The sequence below is a fragment of the Macaca thibetana genome, chromosome 5, assembly GCF_024542745.1.
Source record: "Macaca thibetana thibetana isolate TM-01 chromosome 5, ASM2454274v1, whole genome shotgun sequence".
NCBI lineage: Eukaryota > Metazoa > Chordata > Mammalia > Primates > Cercopithecidae > Macaca > Macaca thibetana.
The window spans coordinates 132,109,024-132,132,477 of NC_065582.1; the positions used below are offsets into that span (position 1 = coordinate 132,109,024).

General features: G+C 34.9%; 1 protein-coding gene across 2 annotated transcripts in view; it reads right to left on the reverse strand.

Moving 5' to 3' along the window:
- Positions 1-23,454, reverse strand: part of ANTXR2 (ANTXR cell adhesion molecule 2) — a 154,254-nt gene that overhangs the window by 53,866 nt on the left and 76,934 nt on the right. For both annotated transcript variants that reach the window (XM_050792065.1, XM_050792064.1), the window contains exons 13-16: positions 13,469-13,513; positions 12,527-12,619; positions 6,628-6,795; positions 6,242-6,322 (exon numbers count right to left, since the gene is read on the reverse strand). In XM_050792065.1, coding sequence (XP_050648022.1) covers positions 6,242-6,322; positions 6,628-6,795; positions 12,527-12,619; positions 13,469-13,513 — 387 coding nt within the window. The remainder of the gene's footprint in view (positions 1-6,241; positions 6,323-6,627; positions 6,796-12,526; positions 12,620-13,468; positions 13,514-23,454) is intronic.

Consider the following 23,454-nt stretch of genomic DNA (forward strand, 5'->3'; position numbering starts at 1 on the left):
GCGCATTTGGCTAGAAATTCACCGTGACGGGACTTACATAGTAAATGTGCGTGATTCTGGGTTGAATTCTAGGAACGCTGATTTGTTTATACAACTAAACCTGAGTCTCCAGAGGCAGAATCTGCAGTAAACAATTATAAATAAATGACATGATTGTTTTCCTAGGTAGAAAACATGCTGTTGACTAGGCAGAGGTAGTGTTATTTAGAACCATTAGCCACAACCTGAAAACAACTGTTTTATTGTCTCTCAAGTGGCATGAAGTTTGCTTTGCCTTTTTTTAGTCACTATCACTTCCTTTAAAAATCAGATATGAGAAAGGATTCTCATTTACTTCTTGACAATACACATCAAGCTACATCCATTTCTATCTTAAAAAATTGTTTAGTCTTCCTGATTTCTAAAGTGTACAAATTCCTTTATAATCACATACATGGAACTTGTATACCTGTACAAATACTTCATAAGAAGCATAATCAAAAGTAAATATTATGCATTTATACACACACAAACCATTATGAGCACAGAAAACACAGGAAGATAAAATTATTTGCAAAATATATTCACCAATTTATATGTTGATAAGAAAGTTTATTTTTAAAAGAATTGACTTTAACAGACAATAACATTTGTTCCAGTGAACTTTTTGCAAATGCAGAGACAATTCTTTTAGAGGGAATCAGTGTATCTAATCTAAGCGGATACAATGTTATTTACAAATTTCCTAATATTCCCAATATCAGATAATTTGTTGAGAAGATAGATTTGTTGATATAAAAGTGATACACACTTTCAAAGGGCAATGGACATCTCTTAAAAATATAAAATCTTTCATGAATTGGTCTAAGCTCAATGTTTTTCATTTAATCAGATTGTGATTGACATTAGGGATGTAAGTTTGCAAATAATAGGATTTCACCCTTGTTTAGAGCCCAATCGTAGGTGTGTGTGATTATTTAAAGCTAACAAAAGAACTCTAGGACTAATTTTTCTCATTCAATGAATGACTATACTAGGACTTAGACAGACAGACAGACAGACACACACACACACACACACACACACACACACATACACTACTCTGAGGTCAATTCATTTTCTCCTTTCTTCAAGCAAATATAAATGTAGATGGATAGGCAGTTATTCAAAGAACAGCCAGAGAAGTAGAGGATACTACCACTTGGGCATTGTAGTTCCCTAATTTTTAATTTTCTTTAGTTCATGTAATTCCATGAGATAAACCACATCTATATAAACTAAATTGGTAAAAACCATAAGGTTTAGTAACTTTAATTTTTTACCAACTAACCACAGTAAGTAGAAGGTAATGGTGAGCTATGGATGTCTTCTCATGCATAAAGCATTACCAAAGCAGATCATCCTATTTTAATATCATGCATCAAAATTAGCTGTGCCAAATATACTCTGAATTCCTGATACTCTTCCTGCCTCTGGGTCATTATTTTCTGAATAGGTAAATTACTGTAAGTTCCCAAATGAAAGATAACTCTAAAGCAAAAAAGAACGGAAATTTAAGAAATATTATGTGCTCTTTCTACAAAATAGAAATAAAATTTGTAGGATATTAGAGTCTCAATACAGATTACATCACTGCCCCATGCAAAAATAATTTTACTGAAACAAATAATTAAATATTACCTTTTGGATAATATTTTTATGTTTGCATTATTTTAGAGACTTAAAATTCACTGAAATATTTATCATGATTAAGTGCCCTATGATTGCTGCAGATTATTTTTGGCATAAGTATCACAGAGTCAAACAGTTGCCTTTGTCAATAAAGATATTTACTGTGCTGGTGACTATAAGAATAGGACAACTAAAGGCTTCATTTGTTCACAAGAAGCCAGCTGAAAATTAACATGAAAATGTATAAACTAGTATAAGAAACTGTCAAAATAAAGTGAAAGCATAGTGGAAATAAATGTATTTAAGAAGAAACAGAGAAAAAAGAAGGAAGGAAGGAAGGAAGGAAAGGAGGGAGGGAAAAAGGGAGGTGGGAAGGAAGGGAGGTATGATAGCATTTTAGAGACAGTGAAATCAAAACAGTACGATTTCTTAACACATCCTGTAAACTTAAAAAACGTTGGGCCCTTCAATTTTCCTAATAATGTACAGAAAGCTATTTCACTAAAGTAGTGGAATAATTCTTGCTGTGTATTTTTATGATCTAATCTCTGGAAAGATGTAGGTTAAGGTTTATATGTGTGTGGGATAGGGAATTTAAATGGGAGTTAATTTTATGAAATAAAGAAGACCTGGTTGATGATGTAGAGTTGACATAAAATCAGATTTTTTTTTTTTTTTTTTTTTTTTTTTTTTTTGAGACAGGGTGTCCCTCTGTTGCCCAGGCTGGAGCGCAGTGGTGCAATATCAGCTCACTACTGCAACCTTCACCTCCTGGGTTCAAGTGATTCTTCTACCTCAGCCTCCTGAGTAGCTGGGACTACAGGTGTGCCCGACCACGCCTGGCTAATTTTTATATTTTTTGGTAGAGACAGGGTTTCACCATGTTGGCCAGGCTAGTCTCCAACTCCTGGCCTCAAGTGATCCACCTGCCTTGGCCTCCCAAAGTACTGGGATTACAGGTGTGAGCCACCACACCTGGACACATTCGGATATTCTTAATAATTTTTTGTGAAACGTTGAAAATGGAAAGCTGGGGAATAAAAATGTTGTGGGGGTGGGGGCAAAGATTTCTCAAGTTGTCTAAAAGGTAAAGGTCATATGCTGATAACTACAGACTTGACATAAAATCTCAGTCTAAAACAAAATAATAAATATTATAAAGAAAAACTAGCAAGAAACATAAAGGCAAAACAGCAAATCATGCCAAGCTTACCTGATTTTCTTGAGTGAAGAATGTGTGGTTGGGTTTGGTTGGATGGGTGAATAGATAGATACACTTATACCTTAAATTCAGCAAGGAATTTAACAAAATTTATTAAATATCCTTGTGAATCATGTAGTAAACTGAATTTGTACTGTTGGGTAGGTTCCTAGCTTTAACATAGTAATGTCACTTAACTGTGCAGCATCCATCTGTGAGGAAGGGCTCTCATGGGATGCCACACTGAGGTTTCAACATTGGCTTGAAATAAAAATTTGCAGGTAAGAAAACATCAGAAGCACTAAAGCTAAAATGAATAGGTATGACGATAAAAGATTAACTCAGACTGCATCAGGCACACATAGAATCATAATATGTATCTGATAAAAAACAAATCAATTAATTGAATCAACAACTGATGTTTACTAAGCCTGAAGTCCTGTACTTAAGTAAAAACAAATTTTTCAAAAGGCATAAATAGCATAGATGTAGAGTAGAAAAAGTGGGGTTTTAATTAACCTCACATAATAAACGTCAACTATATTTTATTGATACCTCTGAGGTTCAGAATCTTTCAAAGCTGAAAGTTTTATCCCACATTTGTCACCAAAATTCATTTGGAAGCAATGAATTTTATAATTCATATATATTAAAATATAATAGAAAAATGTCTGAATAATATGGTTAGGAAATGATGCTTTACATAATATTTGATACATAGACTATATCATATTCCTAAAATCAGAAAAATCCTGAATTTTGAAATAATATGACCTCAAGAGTTACAAAAAAGGCTTTGGACTTATCTTAGACAAAAGTGTGACCATATCGATTAAAAAAAGAAAAGAAAAGAAAAAGGAAGAAAATCTTGGTCAAAATAATGGAAAGGGAAGTATTATTCTTCAAACATGAAAAAATAAATAATTTCACCTGCTGGGGCAACATTTGAAATATTACAGCATTATAAATTAAGAAGAATGTTAAATCCATTTGGTATCTAACAGAGTACCTGATATATGTTAGGTACTACGTAAATATTTGTTGAATGAATGACTATAATGCATCATTTTAAAAACTAAACATACCAATTTATCGAAACTCACATTTCTTCTTTTCTATTCCCAGTGAATCTTTCTGGTTTTCACTTCCGAACCCCAGATTATCTAGCAAATCATGAATCACTGCCTCAGTGACTTTGCTCATGATGCCACATCTATGGAAATGCTCATTCTAGCTATTTCCTACCTATATTCAAAGGCAGAGCACCTATATTTTTGAAGAAGCTTTCCCTAATCTCTCCTTAGGGAGAGCTAGTTTTTATTTTTCTATTCACTCAAGAGTACCCAGAACACATTCCAGAATAAATCTTATTTTTGCACATGTCTTGTTTCCCAAACAAAGTTTAGGTTTCTTAAGGGCAGAGGCTGCTGCTTGTTTCTACCCTTCGATATCACCTGATGCCATTGCTTGTACATATTTATAATCCAAAAATTATTGAATTGAATCAAAATTAATAGGAATAACGAAAGACTATAAACTAAATTGCAATCATGACAGTTAAAAGAAAATATAAAGTATTAGCAAGAGAGCTGAGACCACTGTCTGTTTTTGTTGGCTAGTATATATTCAATGTTAGCTCAATGCCCAGCACTTAATAAAGTGAAAATTATTGAACAAATAAACTAGTGTCTAACCTGGGGAATAAAAACTAAGATGATGCATGAAAACAATTTTAAAACACATGAAGTTAACATGTAGCATGTAGAAGAGGAAGAAGAGTTAGTACATGTTGTTCCAGAACAGAACTCCGGATCACAGATGAATTTTAAAAGATACAAATGTCATTATGTGAAAACTTTTTATGAAGAACCACAGTGATTGGATAATGAAAGAGGCTGCTTTATACACCAACTAGTTCTCTCTACTTATGGTCTTAGCAAACAGTAAATGATGATCCGTTGGGAAAATTCCAAGAATAAATTTTCTCAAATTGGATTTTTTAAAAATCCCCTGAAGCTGAAGTTCATGAAGCTTATTCCCTTGTTAAAACAGAGGAATGTTCATGTTGACACACAATGAACCAATTCTACTGAGGTAGGAGGCAGTACTGGATTCTGGAGGTGAGGCTTGGACACCAGACCTAATTTCTGATTAACTAAAACAGGGACAGGGCAAAAACACTTTCCCATACGACACACTGATGAGGGTGCCATGTCAGTTTGCCATTGCCATGGCAACACCCAGAAGTTACCACCACTTTCCATGACAACGACCCAACGACCCAGAAGTTGTCACACCTTTTCTAGAAATGTCTGCATGATCCACCCCTTAATTATCATATAATTAAAAGTGGATATCAATGTGACTACAGAACTGCTTCTGAGCTGCTCCTCTGGGCACACTGCCTATAGGGTAGCCCTGCTCCGCAAGGAGTAGTACCTCCGCTGCTGCTATGCACTGTCGCTTCAACAAAAGTTGCTAACACCTCTGGCTCACCCTTGAATTCTTTTCTGGATGAAGCCAGGAAACTTCCGGGGCTAAGCTCCAATTTGGGAACCCTCCTGCCCTGCATCAGATTCCTTCTTAGGTGAAGTTAAGAACTCTCCCAGGCTGAGCTTCAATTTTGGGGCTCACCTGCCCTGCATCACTACTGTTATGAACTGTACTGTCTCTGAACCAAATCTAACCATTGTTACACATGAAAAGGTTTTAATCAATTTTTCTTACATCAATACAGTGGAAAATAGTACTAGTATATTACAGAAATTACAGAACTAGAGGAATTGTAGCCACATTTCCAAACAAAAATATAGCTTCAGACAGACTTCCCTGATGGGGAAAAATATATACATATACATATGTGTGTATGTGTGTGTATGTTTATCACCATCACAGATTTTTATAATGCTTTATAACTTTAAAGACACTTTTACATAATAGTCAAGAAATTTGATAACATCAACTGTTGAAGGCAGGGAACATACTTATACCTATAAAACAGATTCTGAGGCCTTTGCCCTAGGCCTTATTGCTACTAAATGCTACTAAATGCTAGAGAAGGACTTCAGCTACTAAATTCCAGTCTGTTGGAACATTGTGTCTTCAAAGTCAAGGGCTGATGCAATGATTGTGCTTATTAAAGTATGTGTACAAATGACCAGAATTGTAAAGAATTACTTGAAAAAGGAATGGTGTAAAAATGTAGTTTGAAGATGCATTCTAACAACAGGTACTTTATAGAAAACTCTATGTAATAGAAATCTACACTTGACAGTATTTCCTTCCTCAAGTTCAATAGGGCTCTAAAATCATTTTTTATTACTATTTCCCTGCCTTCATTATACTGACCCAAGCAGTTAGCTCTTTCTCAATACATTCCCATATACAAACCTCATCTCCTTCCTGAGGTCGCATCAAAGAAACCCGGTCATACTGCCGCCTCAACAAAGCCCAGAGAGCATCAAGACGACCCTAAGGGAAAATGAGACTTGTGAATTCCCAGAGAATGTACTCAATCTCTATCTACTGAATAAATGAAGACGTAAAACGAAGAAAATAAAATCTTCTTTACCTTCATTTCTTTCATAAGGTAAACTAGTAAGTAATAAAAACCTGGAGGTTCTTATTGCCAAGAAAGTATTCAGCTGCTAAGAGTGTACAATGAACGTCTGCAATTTGATCTACCCTCTTTAAAGTAGTTGGCGAGACGTGGTACTAAAAATGTTACAATGTCTCCAGAAGTTCTGAGTTAAATTACACAAAATTTGGACACGTACCTTAATTGGCGTGTACCATTTTGTCTGTGGAGGCTGGTGTGTGGGTTTGGGTCGCGGTGGTCTAGGCCTGATGGGTTCCTCTGTTTCTTCAGGAATCTTCACCACAGCATTTTTGGCTTTCTCTAGCCTTGCACCTTCCTCAGTAGATCCTTTATCACCCCAACGAACCTGTAAAACAAAGAGAGAGTACTGTTATAAGACATAAAGTGTCCTAGAGGAACAGGCTCTTATTGAGTCTATGGTCCTTTAGTTCACATCTCAGAGTAAAAAAAGAAGATGAGCAGGTATCCTAATTCCTAATTTCTCCTCTTCTGAGGCTGAATAGGTTTCTCACCACTCCTTACTGTATTTAATACTAAGATCCAAAAAAACAAAAAGACCCTTTGCAAAAATCTGAAGCCAACTAAATTTGAAGCAACCATTTTTCCATAGTTTTAAATAAAGAGTCCATTTGCGGTTTACATATGAAATGCATGACAGTGTGTAATCCTGTTCTCTAATTTGGTTTGCTCCCCTGCTAGCTAAACACATACCCATATGTAGTGATGACACTGGAAGAAATATATGAAAATGATGATAGTTAGCATTTACTGAGTGATTACTATGTGTCAGTCTGCATTTAATCCATACAAAAATGCAGTGAGATAGAGATTACATTTTATTCTTTCCAGATGAGGCACAAGGAGGTTAAGTGATGTGCCCAGAGCCAAACAGCTAGTAAGTGACGGGACATGGATTTGAACATGGATAGACATGGGTTAATGAGTTTCAAATGGGTTTGAATTTTACAAATGTATTTTATACAAAAGAGTTGCTTCTGCCAAACTTTTCATCACATTTGTTTAAGGCAAAAAGTATGATCTGAACATTTAGTTTTTGAAAGTAAAATAATTATATATGAGTTTTCTTTACTTTTTAGTTCTGCTTTGTAATGTAGTGTTCAGCCTTTAGTTCCCAAGTTCATCCGAGTATGCTCGTGTGGCGTATGATTTTTTCATTGAGGAGGACAAATCTGAAAAGACTGCTTTGAAACGAAAAGTTCAGGAACAGTAGAGAATTCCACAAATTACAGCAAATTTCCTCCTCTGAAAAATCTTGACATTGAAAAACCATATGATCAAATGATTGCTTTATTTTTCAATAGGCAGAAATTAAGAGCTAAATTTGAATCAAACGGGGCATGTAAATAGGATGCAGCCCCTGGAGAAGAGCTTGTCCAAACAGGAGTAGTGGAAAGTCCTACAAAAACCAAGGACATCACCAAAGATGGGCAAGGTCAGAGAAGTGAAGCTCTAAAAACCTGTACTAAGACGTATCCAGGGCACACTATGACACACCAGAGTTAAGTGATTTCTAAAAAGAAAAAAAAAATCCTAAGACTTCCTAAAGCATTTTAATGATCTGAATTAGTGGGTAGGGATAGAGAAGATTACTATCCATGGAAAGAACTATTCAGGCTTTTTGATAAGGCTTACTTAGGTGTTTTTACCTTTTTTTACTACAATTTTAGAATGGGCTTTCAATTTCAAGTGGGCCCTGTTGAGTCATTAAAATGTATCTATATCTTTCAGTGTGATCAATGATACTAGAATGTTTTTTATGAGGTTGTTAAAATTGTTTTAAACACCATTAAACCTTTAGAGCTAGATAGTTGGCTTTCTTTCCAGAGAAATGACCTTCTCTTTCCAATCACAGTGTCATCACCTAGATAAACTAACACTTATAAAATATTCAGATACAGCTAAATTGTACTAAAAACTCTAAAATCAGGACACATACCCTTGTAGTTGTACAGGCTCCATTTTAAGGAAAAAAAGATACACAATTAAGTAAAGACACAAATGTCCTAACTTAGAGAAGTCATTCAGGGTAGAAAAAGAAGTAGATACAATTTAGATCCATTCAGAAATGATAGGCTTTACCATAGACAGCTCCCTCGCCTATGTTTCACAGTTGATATTGCAAAGGTCATGATAATCATATTCTTCTTTCAAGTTTCACTAGCACTATTCTCAGATTAAAAAAAAAATATGAAGCTAGTTAAACTAGAGTTCTGACCGAACATGGCATTTCTAGGTACTAGACTATAAAATGACTGTACTTGAGAAATGTAGTTGCTGAGGTCTAAAGAAGATTCATTAAATAAATTCATTAGTTTTAGTTCATGAGGGAGCTATTTAATCATCATTAACATCATCACCACCACAAACACCACCACAAACAACTCTCACTTACTCGAAGTCTGAAACTAGAAATTATTTGAGTTTTCAAACTCTTAAAAGCAATTAAACATATATATGTGTATGTGTATGTATGCATAAATTTTAATATTTTAGTTTGACCACATTGAGACAGTGAAAAAGGACAAAAGAATAACAAGAATAGACTGCTAAAGCAAGCCTTGGCAGAATTAATATATCGGGCTTTATTATGGAAAAAAAAAATAAGTGTAAGCTTGATAGCTAAATTCTTCCAACTCCACTTGGCTTTCATTATAAGCAATAAAATTCCATAATTTCCAGAGCATATTTGGATGACTAGGAGGTTATATCATTGAGGAGCAATTTCAGAATCGAGAAAAGAAACAAAAACAGTTTCATACTGAATTGGCAGAAACACACATTTGAAGTCATTAGGTATTGTGGATCAGTTGTGCTAACAGCTGTTATTAACATCATCTCAGTTCCAGCTTTCTAAAATTCCCATTACCATAGTGTTTAAATATTTAATTTAAAGAAGAAGGAAGAAAAAATATTCTAGGTAAAAATCCCTATACTAGCTTAAAATAACCTTAGCTATAAAAATGTGTTCTGTAATTCACATGTGCTCATAATTTCTATAATTCCTTTACTTTTCCTAGTTTAAGAGCTTTTTTTTTAAAAAAAAAAAAAAAAAGAGAAATACCTTCCAGGTTTGAATAAGCATGCTTTTAAAACAAATTTTGTTTGCATGGCGGCACCTGCCTGTAGCCCCAGCTACATGAGAGAATCGAGAGAATCACTTGAGCTCAGGGGTTCAAGACCAGCCAGGGCAACATAATGCGAACTCCCCATCATCCACTCCACATTTCTTAACAGATAAGCAGATAAATGAAACATTGTGATTTTCTATTTTCCCTCTCCACATTTAAATAAATTCATGTTTGAAAATGTTTGATGATGCTTAATTCTCAGTTCAATTGTTATTGTGTATTTTTATATACAGGTTGCGTATAGTTCAAAAATCTAAAATTCAAAATGCTCTAAAACCTGAAACCCTCGGAGTGCCACTTAGCAGCATAAGAGGAAAACTCCACACCTGACCTCATCTGTTGGGGCACAGTCAACACTTTGTTTCATGCACAAAATTGTTTTAAAACATTGTTCTATTTTAAAATTCATTTATGTTTGTATATTTTGTTTACAAAATATATAAGCATAACATGCATTTATGCTTGTGCATTATGTTTGTGTATTTATTGCATATTTTAAATTCATTTATGTTTGACATACACCTTATACACATATTCTTCTTATGTGTATATAATGAGTATGTCAAACATATTCCTCTTATGTGTATAAGGTATATATCAAACAAAAATAACTTGCATGTTTAAACTTGGGTCCCCTCCCCAAAATATCACATTAAGTATGTGCAAATATCCTGAACTCTGAAAAACATCCAAAATCTAAAACACTTTTAGCTCCAATCATTTCAGGTAAGGGATACTCAACCTGTATTGTGTTTCCCCTTTGTAACATCCACACTTGCTTTTCCATTTTTTTTCTTCATTCTCATTCTTATTTCCATCTTATTGATGGAATACTTCATGCAAGGTAGTCAAAATTATCCAAAACTAAAATGGACCCAGATTTATTACAAGTAGGCTGAGGTTTTTGGTCTCAAATTTTGTTCAACTGAAAAGGATGGGTGGGCAACATAATTTCACATATTAAGAGTTAATAACTCTTGAAACTTGAACTATCGCTTAGTTAGGGATGTGTGTGTGCTCTTGGCTCTCATAAATACAAACCAATAATGTTCCTTTTAACTCAGGACCCATTCAGGATCTCACTCACACATTTCCTTTCCTTTAGAAAGAGACCTCAATCTTTGGAACACTGGAATATTGAACTAACAAAAATTTGACATATTCCTAGTTTTTTAAAGCAAGAATATTATTTATTATTATTTATTATTATAAATTATTATTTATTCAATTACGGCTCACATACTAATATCCTTACTTTATTTTCATGCAGTATTTTACATGAGTGAATTTCAAAATGGTATTAAGCTTATTATTCTGAATATGAACTACTACATGCTCAAATACATTTAAAAAATAAGTAAATATATAGCATAGATTGAAAATTTTCCATCCAGAGAAACCTACTCACATTTTTGGTATATCCTATCAAGTCTTTTTTTCCCTTGTTATACAGATCTTTTTACACACACATTTTGGAATGAGGTGAAATCAACTAAAAATAAGTTGTTACAGATCATATTTGGATATTTGATTGTAACAGCTTTATTTAAAAGTGTATGTTTTATACATATGGGAACATCCTATATACTTTCTTCCCACCCTTCCATGTCTAGAATGACACAACAAAGGTAAGAAAGGAAAATAACCTTCTGTGTCAAGCAACAAGAACTTGCCTAGCCATGTTCTCTTATATTGTTTGCGATTCTCAGTTTCTAGCACACAAAAACACATGCAATAACTTCTCCAAAGACCAACTTAACTGCATCTAGCAATTGCCTTTAACCACGAATAATTGGCAATGAGGTATCCGTCTCAGAGGATATTTCAACAATAAAGGGCAAGCTCTCAGGGAAAATGTCCATTGTTTCAAGATCTAATGTGGTCCAGAAAAGTAAGAATCACTGTCAGATGACCTATGTAAACACTTTGGGAATGACAACCATGTTCAGTATGTCTGGGCAAAATTTATTCTGAAAAGGGAAACTCTCCTCGGGAATCTGAATTTTATTTTAACGTATAAAAGAAGAAAACTGCAATAATTGTGGGGTTGTTCATTAGGTTATCAATTTTTGCTGGCACGAAGCAGATATGACAATAGGAAACATGTGCAACAATGGTAAAATGCATAAAACACATTCTAATTGGAAAGGAAAATTATAACTAATAAGGAAGGAATGCCAGGATTTAATAATAAAGTCAATGTGTTCATGAAAAAAATTCCTTGAATTGCTCCTTGGGATGGGATGTAGGCCTGTTTACACTGTTGTTAAGAGCTCAGTGCTGGTAATAATTGCTTATTACTAAATAATATATCACTTTGAAAAATTAGTTCACGGTGATAAGAAAACCTTATTTGATTTTTAAGATATAATATTAAAAGTTCAATGTTAATCAACACTTTGGGCTAGTCCGAAAGTTCAATGCATTCTATAAATGATATATAATATCAATTACAATAGTTCATAAGTGGCAACTAACAAAGTATTAAATGTGCTTTCTCTATATTTGTGATAAGGTCAGATCCATGCTATTGAATATTTTAACATTTTCTTCTCAAATAGTAGATTACTATCGGATCTTTACAAAGAAGAACATTGTTGCAACTTGAAGTGGCTGGCTTCTTCAAAGTTGACGTTCTATGCAGTAATTTTTTCCAAAATAAGAAAAACCCTAGTTTTGTTTTGTCCCTTAGAATTCAGAGGTCTTATCAATGCAATCCTTTGACTAAGGAAACCAGTTCTTCTAGGCCAGCTTTGCAGTGGCTAGGATGATTCCATAGAAAAAAAATGTATCCAGAAAAGACCCAGTGTTAAGCACACACGGATGATATTATAATATTGAATTGTGAAAAGGAGAGTTACCATGGCTTAATAGTCCTAGGAATACATACTCCAGATTAGCAGCTTCTATTTTTTTTAAGATACCAACCTCCATTCTTTTAATTCCTCCAACCCCTCGACCACCATAATAGGAGGCATCCACAGTTGGCCACTTCTTAGTAGGCAAAGGTTCTTCTTCCTCCTGTGGAAATATGTTTTATAAATAGTTTTTAATTAATTTCTTAAAATACTGTTTAGTCAGAACTGGCTCATATTTAAATATTTTTCTGAATTACTCCATTACTATGGGAAAAAAACTATATGTAGAACATGTGGATGTATTTACACTTACACGCATAAATTTCAAGTGGAGTTCCACAGGATACGAGAACTCCTTTCCCTCCTCAAATGTTAGGAATCTCTCTTACATCATCCCTAGGTAACTAGAAGTTGCTCTTTAACTATGGGAATCATTTGGTATTTCAAATCTTTCATCACTTCATATTTAGAAAGATAAAATATTAAAATTAGGACAGCATTTTAACAGTCATTAAAGCATCAATGTATGTGTAGGTTTGGACTCTATGAAATTTGAACTGAAAAGATAGGCAGTTGAGAAGCTTTGAAAATATTCAATACCTGCACATTCCTTATTTCATGTTCCTAACATGATTCTGGCTAACAGAATTATATAAAAGCACCAAGAATTTTGAAGAAAGTAATAGGATCTTTCAACTGTCAGCTTGGATCTTTTTTGTAAATAACCTAAGTGACATCAGAATTATTGATATAGCAGTATAAAAAGTATATTAAATCTTTATATACTATTGATTCCAATGGTCAGTTTATATCTAGCAATATATGAAGGTCCCATTCCTCTAGCATATGAAATAAATCATAAGAGGATGAAAAATAACCACTGATTTTTATAAATTAAAAAGTCAGTGCATAGGTATCACAGTTATCTAACAGACAAAATTAATCGAATTTGGATAAGGTATCTGCATATGGGGAAAAAAAAAACAGCCATATCAGTTTTTTAGGCACTCACCTCTTTTGGTGCAGGGGGCGGTGGTGGTGGAGGATCCTTGATAACCTGTCAAAAAATATCAAATATAAAAATTTCTATGGCATGGGGGGAAATAGTAAGGATGTGTAAAATAATCAGATTCATAAAATACTGTGGTAGGTGCAAAGAAGTCCCCCAATGAACCTTGCCACCCAATATTTATGCCCCTCTCTTTGAATCTTGGATTGCCTACAACTAGCTTTCGGCCAACAGAAAAAGGTAGAAAAGGTATTATGTGACTTCTGAGGCCAGGTCAAAACAACTTAAGTTTCCCTGACATCCATGGAACACTCACTGTTGAGGAACACTGCTGTCAGGTCAGAAATCTACCCCAAGACCATCAAGCTGTGAGAAAACCCAAACCAATCTGGGCTGGGTGGTGACAGGGAGACATCAGCTGATCCCCAGCTATTTCAGCCATTCGAGAGGAGATATGGGACATATAAGAGAAAAGTCCATCTTGGACACCCAGGCACACCGAGCTTCCAGATGACTCCAGCCAAACTGGCACCTGACCACAATGAGACGCCAACTGAGAGTCTCCTAACAGCCTGTAAGGATACAAACTGTTGCTTGAAGCTACTTGTAACAAATCAGCTTCTTAGCCAAGATTCCTTTCCTGTGATGCGTTACTCATGAAATCTTTTACAGTTAATTCTTTTTTTTTTTTTTTTTTTTGAGACGGAGTTTCACTCTTGTTGCCCAGGCTGGAGTGCAATGGTGTGACCTCACCTTACTGCAACCTCCACCTCCCGGGTTCAAGCGATTCTCCTGTCTCAGCATCTGGAGTAGGTGGGATTACAGGCACCCACCATCAAGTCTGGCTAATTTTTTTTGTATTTTTGGTAAAGAGGGGGTTTCACCATGTTGGCCAGGCTGGTCTCGAATTCCTGACCTCAGGTGATCCACCTGCCCCAATACAGTTAATTCTTCTCGTGAATAGAATGGAGCCTAAGGCTTAAGTTGAAATGACCTTTACTGGTATTGGCCTATCTGGATATTCACACCATCATGATGGAAAAATCTTTGACCAAGTGTCAATGGCTTCAGCCACTTCAGGTACACATCAAAGTCTCTATATTAAGAGGCAAAACTGAAAATGTTCCAGCTTGATGTCATCTGATGTCAAATGTTTCAACTATGCTGTTAAATTTTCAAAGGTTTAAAACAATAGTAACTTTGAAAATGTGGTTCCATTTTTTCCTCATCAAAGAATTATTTTTAATGTGTAGTATGTTACTATGATCATGGATATATATTTAAAGACTGCTTGTCTTTTAAAGGTATGCACAAATATTTCCAGGTGAAATGATATGATTTTGATATTTTCATCAAAATAATTTGGGCGTTGGGAATTGGATACAGATACAGATGAAGTAAGATTGACAATAATGTTCCACCGCTGCACACACACCAGTGGTTCCCCGCTGTCCTGTTGGTTCTCACTTGTGTGCATCTCACACCATCACCCCACTAGTGTGCACTCTCTGGTGACCTCTTCCTTCAAGGCATTCTCCTGTGGTACCCTGCCCCCACCACTGGAGCACTTTTGCCAACAGCCCCCATCAGAGTGTTTTGCCAGCAGTCTGGGAACATCTCAGCCCTTCCAGTGCAGAAAATGCTTGACCTCGAGAGGTCAAAGAACAAAGCCACATGCCCAGTCCCAGTCCCCCAGGCACTGGCATGAAGCTCAGGAGTGCTAAGCTGAGCCTTGGCCTCCTGAAAGCATCCAGAAATGAAGTCAATCAACTAAATACAACTTATACTGCCTTCAAACCCTCAAAACATCAAAGAATATAAAAGCAAATAGCTTCATCCAAAGGACAGCAATTTCAAAAAGTAAAGCAAAATCAGCGAACACAGATGAGAAAGAACCAGCACAAGAAATCTGGCAACTCTAAAAGCCAGAGTGTCCTCTTACCTCCACATACTACCTCAATAACTTCCCAGAAATGGTTCTTAACCAGATTGAAATGTCTGAAATGACAGATACAGAATCAGAATCTGGATGGCAAGGAAGCCCAGTGAGATACAGAAGACTGAAACCCAATCCAAGGAAACTAATAAAATGATCCAAGAGCTGGAAAATGACATAGTCATTTTATGAAAAAATAAAAAAAAATTGAACTTCTGAAAATTAAAAATTTGCTATAAGACTTTTATAACGCAATTGGAAGCATTAATAACAAAATAGACCAAGCTGGGAAAGAATCTGAAAACTCAAAGACTGCTCCTTTGAATCAATGCAGCCAGAAAAAAAATTAAGAATTTTTTAAAATGAAAAAACAAACCTCCAGGAAATATGGGATTATGTGATGAGATCAAACCTATGACTCACTGGCATTTCTGAAAGAGATAGAGAACAAGCAACTTGGAAAATATATCTGAGGTATTGTCCACACGAATTTCCCCAACCTCACTACACAGGTAGGCATGCATATTCAGGAATTTCAGAGACTCTTTAAAATATACTGGGAAAGATAAGATATCTAGTCATCAAATTCTCCAAGTTCAACACAAAGGAAAGAAATGTTAAAGGCAGTTACAGAGAAGGGCCAGGTTAAGTACAAAGGGAATCCCATCAGGCCAACAGTGAACCTCTCAGCAGAAAGTTTACAAATCAAAAGAGATTGGGGGCCTATATTCAGCAACTTGAAAGAAAAGAAATTTGGGAAAAAAAAAACAAGAATTTCAAATCCAACCAAACTAAGCTTCCTAAGTGAAGGGGAAATAAAATCCTTTTCAAACAAGAAAATTCTAAGGGAATCCATTACTATCAAATATGTTTATAAGAGGTCTTAAAGGGAACACTAAACATGGAAATGTAAGACCTGCCACCACAAAAACACACTTAAGTACATATCACATTGGCACTATAAACAATTATATAATCAAGTCTATACAAAAACTAGCTAACAACATGACAAGATCAAATCCTCACATATCAATATTGACCTTGAAGATAAATGGGTTAAGTGTCCAACGTAAAAGGTACAGAGTGGCAAGTTGGATAAAGAAGCAAAACCCAACTATATGCTATATTCAAGAAACTCATCTCACATAAATTACATATATATATGCTGAAAGGAAAGGAATAGAGAAAGATCTTTCAAGCAAACAGAAAACAACAACAACAAAAAAGTAAGAGGGGTTGCAATTCATATTTCAGACAATACAGACTTTAAATCAGCAATGATCAAAAAAGACAAAGAACGGCATTGTTTAATGATAAAAGTTTCCAGTCAACAAGAAGACTTAACTCTCCTAACATACACTCCCAAATTGGAGATCCCAGATTCATAAAACAAGTTCTTAGAGACCTATGAAGAAGCTTAGATAACCACACAATAATAATGGCAGACTTCAACACTCCACTGACAGTATTGGACAGATCACTGAAGCAGAAAACTAACAAAGATATTCGAGACCTAACCTCAACATTTAACCAAATGGACTTAACAGACATCAACAGAATACCCAACAACAAAATATACATTCTTCTCATCTGCGTATTCCACATATTCTAAGATCGACCACATGCTTGGCTGTGAAGCAATTCTCAACAAACTTAAAAACAACAAAATCATACCAATCACACTCTCAGAACACAGTACAATAGAAATAGAAATCAATACCAAGAAGAGTTCTCAAAACCATACAATTACAGGGAAATTAAACAAACTTGCTCCTAAATGACTTTCAGGCAAAGAGTGAAATTAAGGGAGAAATTTTAAAATTCTTTGAAATCAATAAAAACAAAGATTCAACATCCCAGAATCTCTGGGACACAGCTAAAGCAGTTTTCAGAGAAAAGTTTATGGTGTTAAATGCCTACATGAAGAAGTTAGAAAGATCTCAAATTAACAAGCTAACATCACACCTAGAGCAACTAGGAAACCATGAGTAAACCAACCCCAAAGCTAGCAGAAGAAAAGAAAACCAAAATCAGAGCTGAACTGAAGGAAACTGAGATATGAAATCTGTAAAAAAGATCAGCAAAATCAAAATTTGATTCTTTCAAAAAATAAGATTGATAAACCACTAACTATATCAATAAAGAAAAAAGAGAAGATCCAAATAAGCATAATCAGAAATGACAAAGGGGACATTACAGATCCCACAGAAATACAAGAACTCTCAAACACTATTATGAATACCTTTATGCACACAAACTAAAAAATCTAGAAAAAAATGGGTAAATTCCTAAAACCATACACTTCTGATTATTGAATAACAAAGAAATATTTATCCTGAACAGACCAATTACAAGTTCTGAAACTTGATCAGTAATTTTAAAAAATCCAGAAAATGCCCTAACAGGACAGATTCGTGGCTGAATTCTACCAGACACATAGAGAAGGCCTGGTACCAATCCTACCGAAACTATTCCAAAAAATTGAGGAGAAGGGACACCTCCATAACTCACTCTATAAGGCTAACAACATTCTGATACCAAAAACTGTCAGAGAGATAATGAAAAAAGAAAACTTCAGACCTATATGCCTGATGAACATAGACACAAAAGTCCTCAACAAAATACTAGCAAACCAAATCCAGCAGTGCATCAAAAGGTTAATCCACCATGATCCAACAGGCTTTATCCCTGGCATGCAAAGTTGGCTCAACACATGTAAATCAATAAATATGATTCATCACATGAACAGAACTAAAAACAAAAGCCACATGATCATCTCAATAGACTCAGAAAAGACTTTCAATAAAATTCCACATCCCTTCATGTTAAAATTCTCAACAAACTAGGCATCAAATAACATACCTCAAAATAGTAAGAACCATCTATGATAAACCCAAAGTCAACATTATTATTAAACAGACAAAAGATGGAAGCATTTCTCTTAAGAAATAGAATAAGACAAGGATGCCCACTCTCACCACTTCTATTCAGTGTAGTCCTGGAAGTCCTAGCCAGAGAAATCAGGTAACAGAAAGAAATAAAAGGCATCCAAATAGGAAAATAAGAAGTCAGAATTATCCCTCTTCACTGATAATATGATTCAATATTTAGAAAAACCTATAAATATTATTTCAAAAAGTTCCTGAACCTGATAAACAACTTCACTAACCTTTCAGAATACAAATCAAATGTACAAAAATCTGTAGTATAGCTGTACATCAATAATGTCCATGCTGAGAGCCAAATCAAGAATTCAATTACAACAGTCAAAAAAAGAAAAAGAAATTTTAAAAAAACCTTGGAATACAGCTAACCAGGGAGGCAAAAGATCTATCAATGAGAATTACAAAACTCTGCTGAAAGTAATCAGAGATAACAAAAACAAATGAAAAAGCATTCTATGCTCATGAATAGGAAGAATAAATATTGTTAAAATAGCCATATTGCCCAAAGCAATTTACAGATTCAATGCTATTTCTATCAAAATATCAACATCATTTTTCAGAGAATTAGAGAAAACTATTATAAAATTCATATGGAACCAGAAAAGAACCTGAATAGCCAAAGCTATTCTAAGCCAAAAGAAAAAAGCAGGAGGCATCACACTACCTGTCTTCAAACTATGCTACAAGGCTATAGTACACCAAAACAGCATGGTACTGGTACAAAAACAGACCTGCAGACCAATAGAAAAGGTTAGATAACCCAGAAATAAAACCACACACCTACAACCATCTGATCTTCAACAAAGTTGACAATAACAAGCAATGGGGAAAGAACTCCCTCTTCAGTAACTGATTCTGGCATAACTGGCTAGCTATATGTGGAAGATCGAAACTAAACCCCTTCTTTTCACTATACATAAAAACCAGCTCAAAATGAATTAAAGACTTAAATATAAAACCTAAAACTCTAAAAGAAAGCCTAGGAAATACCATTCTGGACACAGGCTTTGGCAAAGATTTCATGATGAAGTTTCCAAAAGCAATGGCAGCAAAAGCAAAATAAACAAGTAGGGCCTAATTAAACTGAAAAGCTTCTGCAGAGCAAAAGAAAGTGTCAACAGAGTAAACAGATAATCTACCGAATGGGAGAAAATATTTGAAACTATGCATCCAATAAAGGTCTAATATCCAGAATCTGTAAGGAAGTTAAATCAAAAAGCAAAAAACAAACAACCTCATTAAAAAAAATGGGCAAGGGACACGAACAGGCACTTCTGAAAAGAAGACATATACATGGCCAACAAGCTTATTTTAAAAATGCTCAATATTGCTAATCATTAGAGAAATGCAAATCAAAACCACAACAAGATACCACTTCACACCAGTCAGAATAGCTGTTACTAAAAAGGAAAAAAAAAAAAAAAAAAAAACAGGAGTTAGCAAGGCTGTAGAGAATGGGGAATGTTTATACACTGCTAGTGAGAATATAAATTAGTTCAGCCATTGTGGAAAGCAGTTTGAAGATTTCTCAGAGAACTTAAAGCAGAACTACATTTAATCCAGCAATCCCATTATTGGGTATATTCCCAAAGGAATATAAATCATTCTACCAAAGACACAGGCACTTGTATGTTCATCACAACACTATTCACAATAGCAAAGACATGGAATCAACCTAGATGCCCATCAACGATAGACTGGCTAAAAAAAAAAAAAAAAAAAGTGATACAGATACACCAGTGAATACTAAACAGCTATTTTTTTAAAAAATGAAATCATATCATTGGCAGCAACATGGATGCAGCTGGAGGCCATTATCCTCAGAGAATTAGCACAGAAACAGAAAACCAAATACCACATGTATTTCTTATAAGTGGAAGCTGCACATTGAGTACAAATGGACAGAAAGATGGGAGCAATAGACATCATGGCCTACTTGAAGTGAAGACTTAGTAAAAAGGTGAGGGTCGAAAAACTACCCATCAGGTACTATGCTCACTACCAGGGTGATGAAATCATTTGTACACAAAACACCAGCAACACATAATTCACCCCTGTAACAAACCTGTACATGTACCCTTGAATCTAAAATAAAAATTGAAACAAAAACTGACAATAAGTTGAGAATCATTGAAGCTGAGTGATGAGGACTCAGTGGGAAGTTCATTATCTTAGTTTTTTTAAATTTTGTTTAATTTTTAATTTTTGTGGGTATGTATATTAGTCTCCGTCTTCATAAATATTTGACATTTTCCATAGTGAAAGGGTTTTTACTGATGTTATTGATAATGTTTAGAGAACTGACCCATAATTTTCTGTGTGTATAATATTCTTCTCATCTAAATTTTAGTTTAGATTCAAACCTCAGGGAAAAAATACACAGACAATAATGACGAAAATACAGATACAACTAGACAGTAATTAAATTTGACTGAATCTCCCTTTGAATGTTACAAAAAAGCCATTATTTCTATTTAATTCTTTTATTTAATTCAATTTTATTTTTTCAATAATCACAAAATTCCAGTAGATTTTGGTAATCGTGAAAGATAAAACTTTATGACTTTTTATAATTAGCCCAGAAATAAATGCCAGTAGAGAATTAAGATTTAAAATAATACAATAATAAAACAAAATAAGTTCATCCAACTGCAGATATATTTCTTCTATAAAAAAAGAAAGCATGTCATATGACTATGAACTTGCATGTCCAAAACAATTAATGAAAACCAAATCTGCTAGCATTTTATAACAAAATCAAAGCTAACTTAACCATCTTCATTTAAAAGCTAACACTCCTTCCAATCTTCCCTGTTCCGTTCAAGTGAATAACTTTTTTCAGTTGCAGCTTCAAAAAGTTGGCATAATCCATAATCTCTTTTCTCCCTTCTAATGACTTTACCAAACCATTTCCATGCCCAATACATTCTTTGAAATATCCCCCACCTTCCTTTCTCCCTGATGAATTCTCCCTATTTTCCCAAAGCATATATGATTCTCTTGATATGTACAGATGCATTGTTCTCTCCTAGAATTTATCCAAGTTTATTATTTTATCTACCAAAAAAGGGGTAAGTTTATTAATTTTATCTACAAAGAAATAGTCAGTTTCACGGGAACAGGTGTTACATCTGCTTTGCTCCTCACTACCTTTCTAGTATTTAATAGAATGTCTAGCACAAATTAGACCTTCAAGGAAGTAAGGAAAGTTAAGAAGAGAGGAAAAGGAAAGAAGTGAGAAGGGGAGAGAAGAGGAGGGAGGAAGGGACAAAGAAAGAGAGGGAAGAATGAAGAAAGGGAAATTAGGAAGAGAGGGAAAAGGGCAGGAAGAAAGGGAGAGAAGAGAGGAAGAAACAAATTGAGAGAGTGAAAAAGGAGAAAGAGAAGGAAGGAGATGGACTGCAGAGGGAAGGACAAGGGAAGAAGGGATTCTTTTTTTTTTTTTTTTTTTTTTTTTTTTTTGTGAGACGGTCTCGCTCTGTCGCCCAGGCTGGAGTGCAGTGGCCGGATCTCAGCTCACTGCAAGCTCCGCCTCCCGGATTTGCGCCATTCTCCTGCCTCAGCCTCCCGAGTAGCTGGGACTACAGGTGCCCGCCACCTCGCCCGGCTAGTTTTTTGTATTTTTTAGTAGAGACGGGGTTTCACCGTGTTAGCCAGGATGTTCTCGATCTCCTGACCTCGTGATCGGCCCGTCTCGGCCTCCCAGAGTGCTGGGATTACAGGCTTGAGCCACCGCGCCCGGCAGAAGGGATTCTTTTCATCTTCCCCGGTCACTCCTAAAAGCATATTCTCAAGATTCTTTGTACCTTAAATGTATCTAGTACAACATTGTTTCAACTCCTCCAATGCATACACAATCAAAACTTCAATACTTTGAAAACTTCCACCAAGTTGTAGCCTAACTATGTTTGAATTACTGCAATAAAGAGAAATCCACTACCTTACAAAGCAATTCAGTCCATTGGCAAGGAACCCACATCATTTGAAAGTTTTTCCTCCAAATGAAGCCAAAGCACTTCCCACTCTGTAGTTTCCAGTCTTTAATCTTGATCCTAGAGTCTGGCAATACACCACACACACACACATACACACACACACACACACACACACACACACACGCACTCTTTCTTTCAGAGGAGACCAGTTCCTATTTTTGAATGCTGAGATAGTTACCATGTATCTATTGAGTCTACCAATTTGGAACCTAAATATATCAAACATTTCTCATGAGATAGTTCTGAGTTATCTGGTTATCTTGGTCAGTTTTTTGTTTTTTTTTTTTTTTTTTTTTTTTTTTTTTTTTTTTTTAGCACATATTGATTTGATCAATATTTCAAAGTGTGGTTTCTAGAACTGATAACATTTTAAGTATGGCTGAGCCATTAGAAATAAATGAATGGTGCTCAGACAAAGGAGATGCATCCCCATCTTTTCTCACCACCCCATTCTAAGAATTTTAATTATATTCACAAAATTTATTGATGGTTGTAATTACCATAGCCATTTTGCATCAATGACTAAATGCTCTACTTGTAGTTAAATTAGACATCTAACTTATTTCTCTATATCCAACTGATTCCCCATTTTAACCTATGTAGCCAGGTCAATATTCTTCTAACAGAAGCTTAATCCACCATTTCCTGGTAAAAAAAAATGAATAAATAGTCCCAGTGTTCACAATTTGAATCAATAAATTACTAAATTTTCGTGGAAAGGCCTTACAAGTAATGCTTCCACTCTTAGTTTTGTGAATTTCCATAAACTACCCTCTGGAGTTCTCTCACTAGAAAAAGATCAAGGTACATCCTTCCATTCCACTAAGTCTGAGAATAATATATCTGAACTCATTTTCATTTCATCGTGAGGACTTCAAATTTACTCTTCTTATTCCATGTACATCTTGCACTGTTATATAAATTTCTGAGGACATAAATAGTATCCCCAACCCTGTTCTGTATTACATTCTCCTGAGAATTACTCAACATCCCTCTCCATAACTCTTCCTTTTTTAAAATGTCATATTCATTATCCCATACAGCATCCAGTTTAACAACGATATGGGAAAACTGAATTTCAATTTAAAATCCCCATATGACCACTGTTGTCAA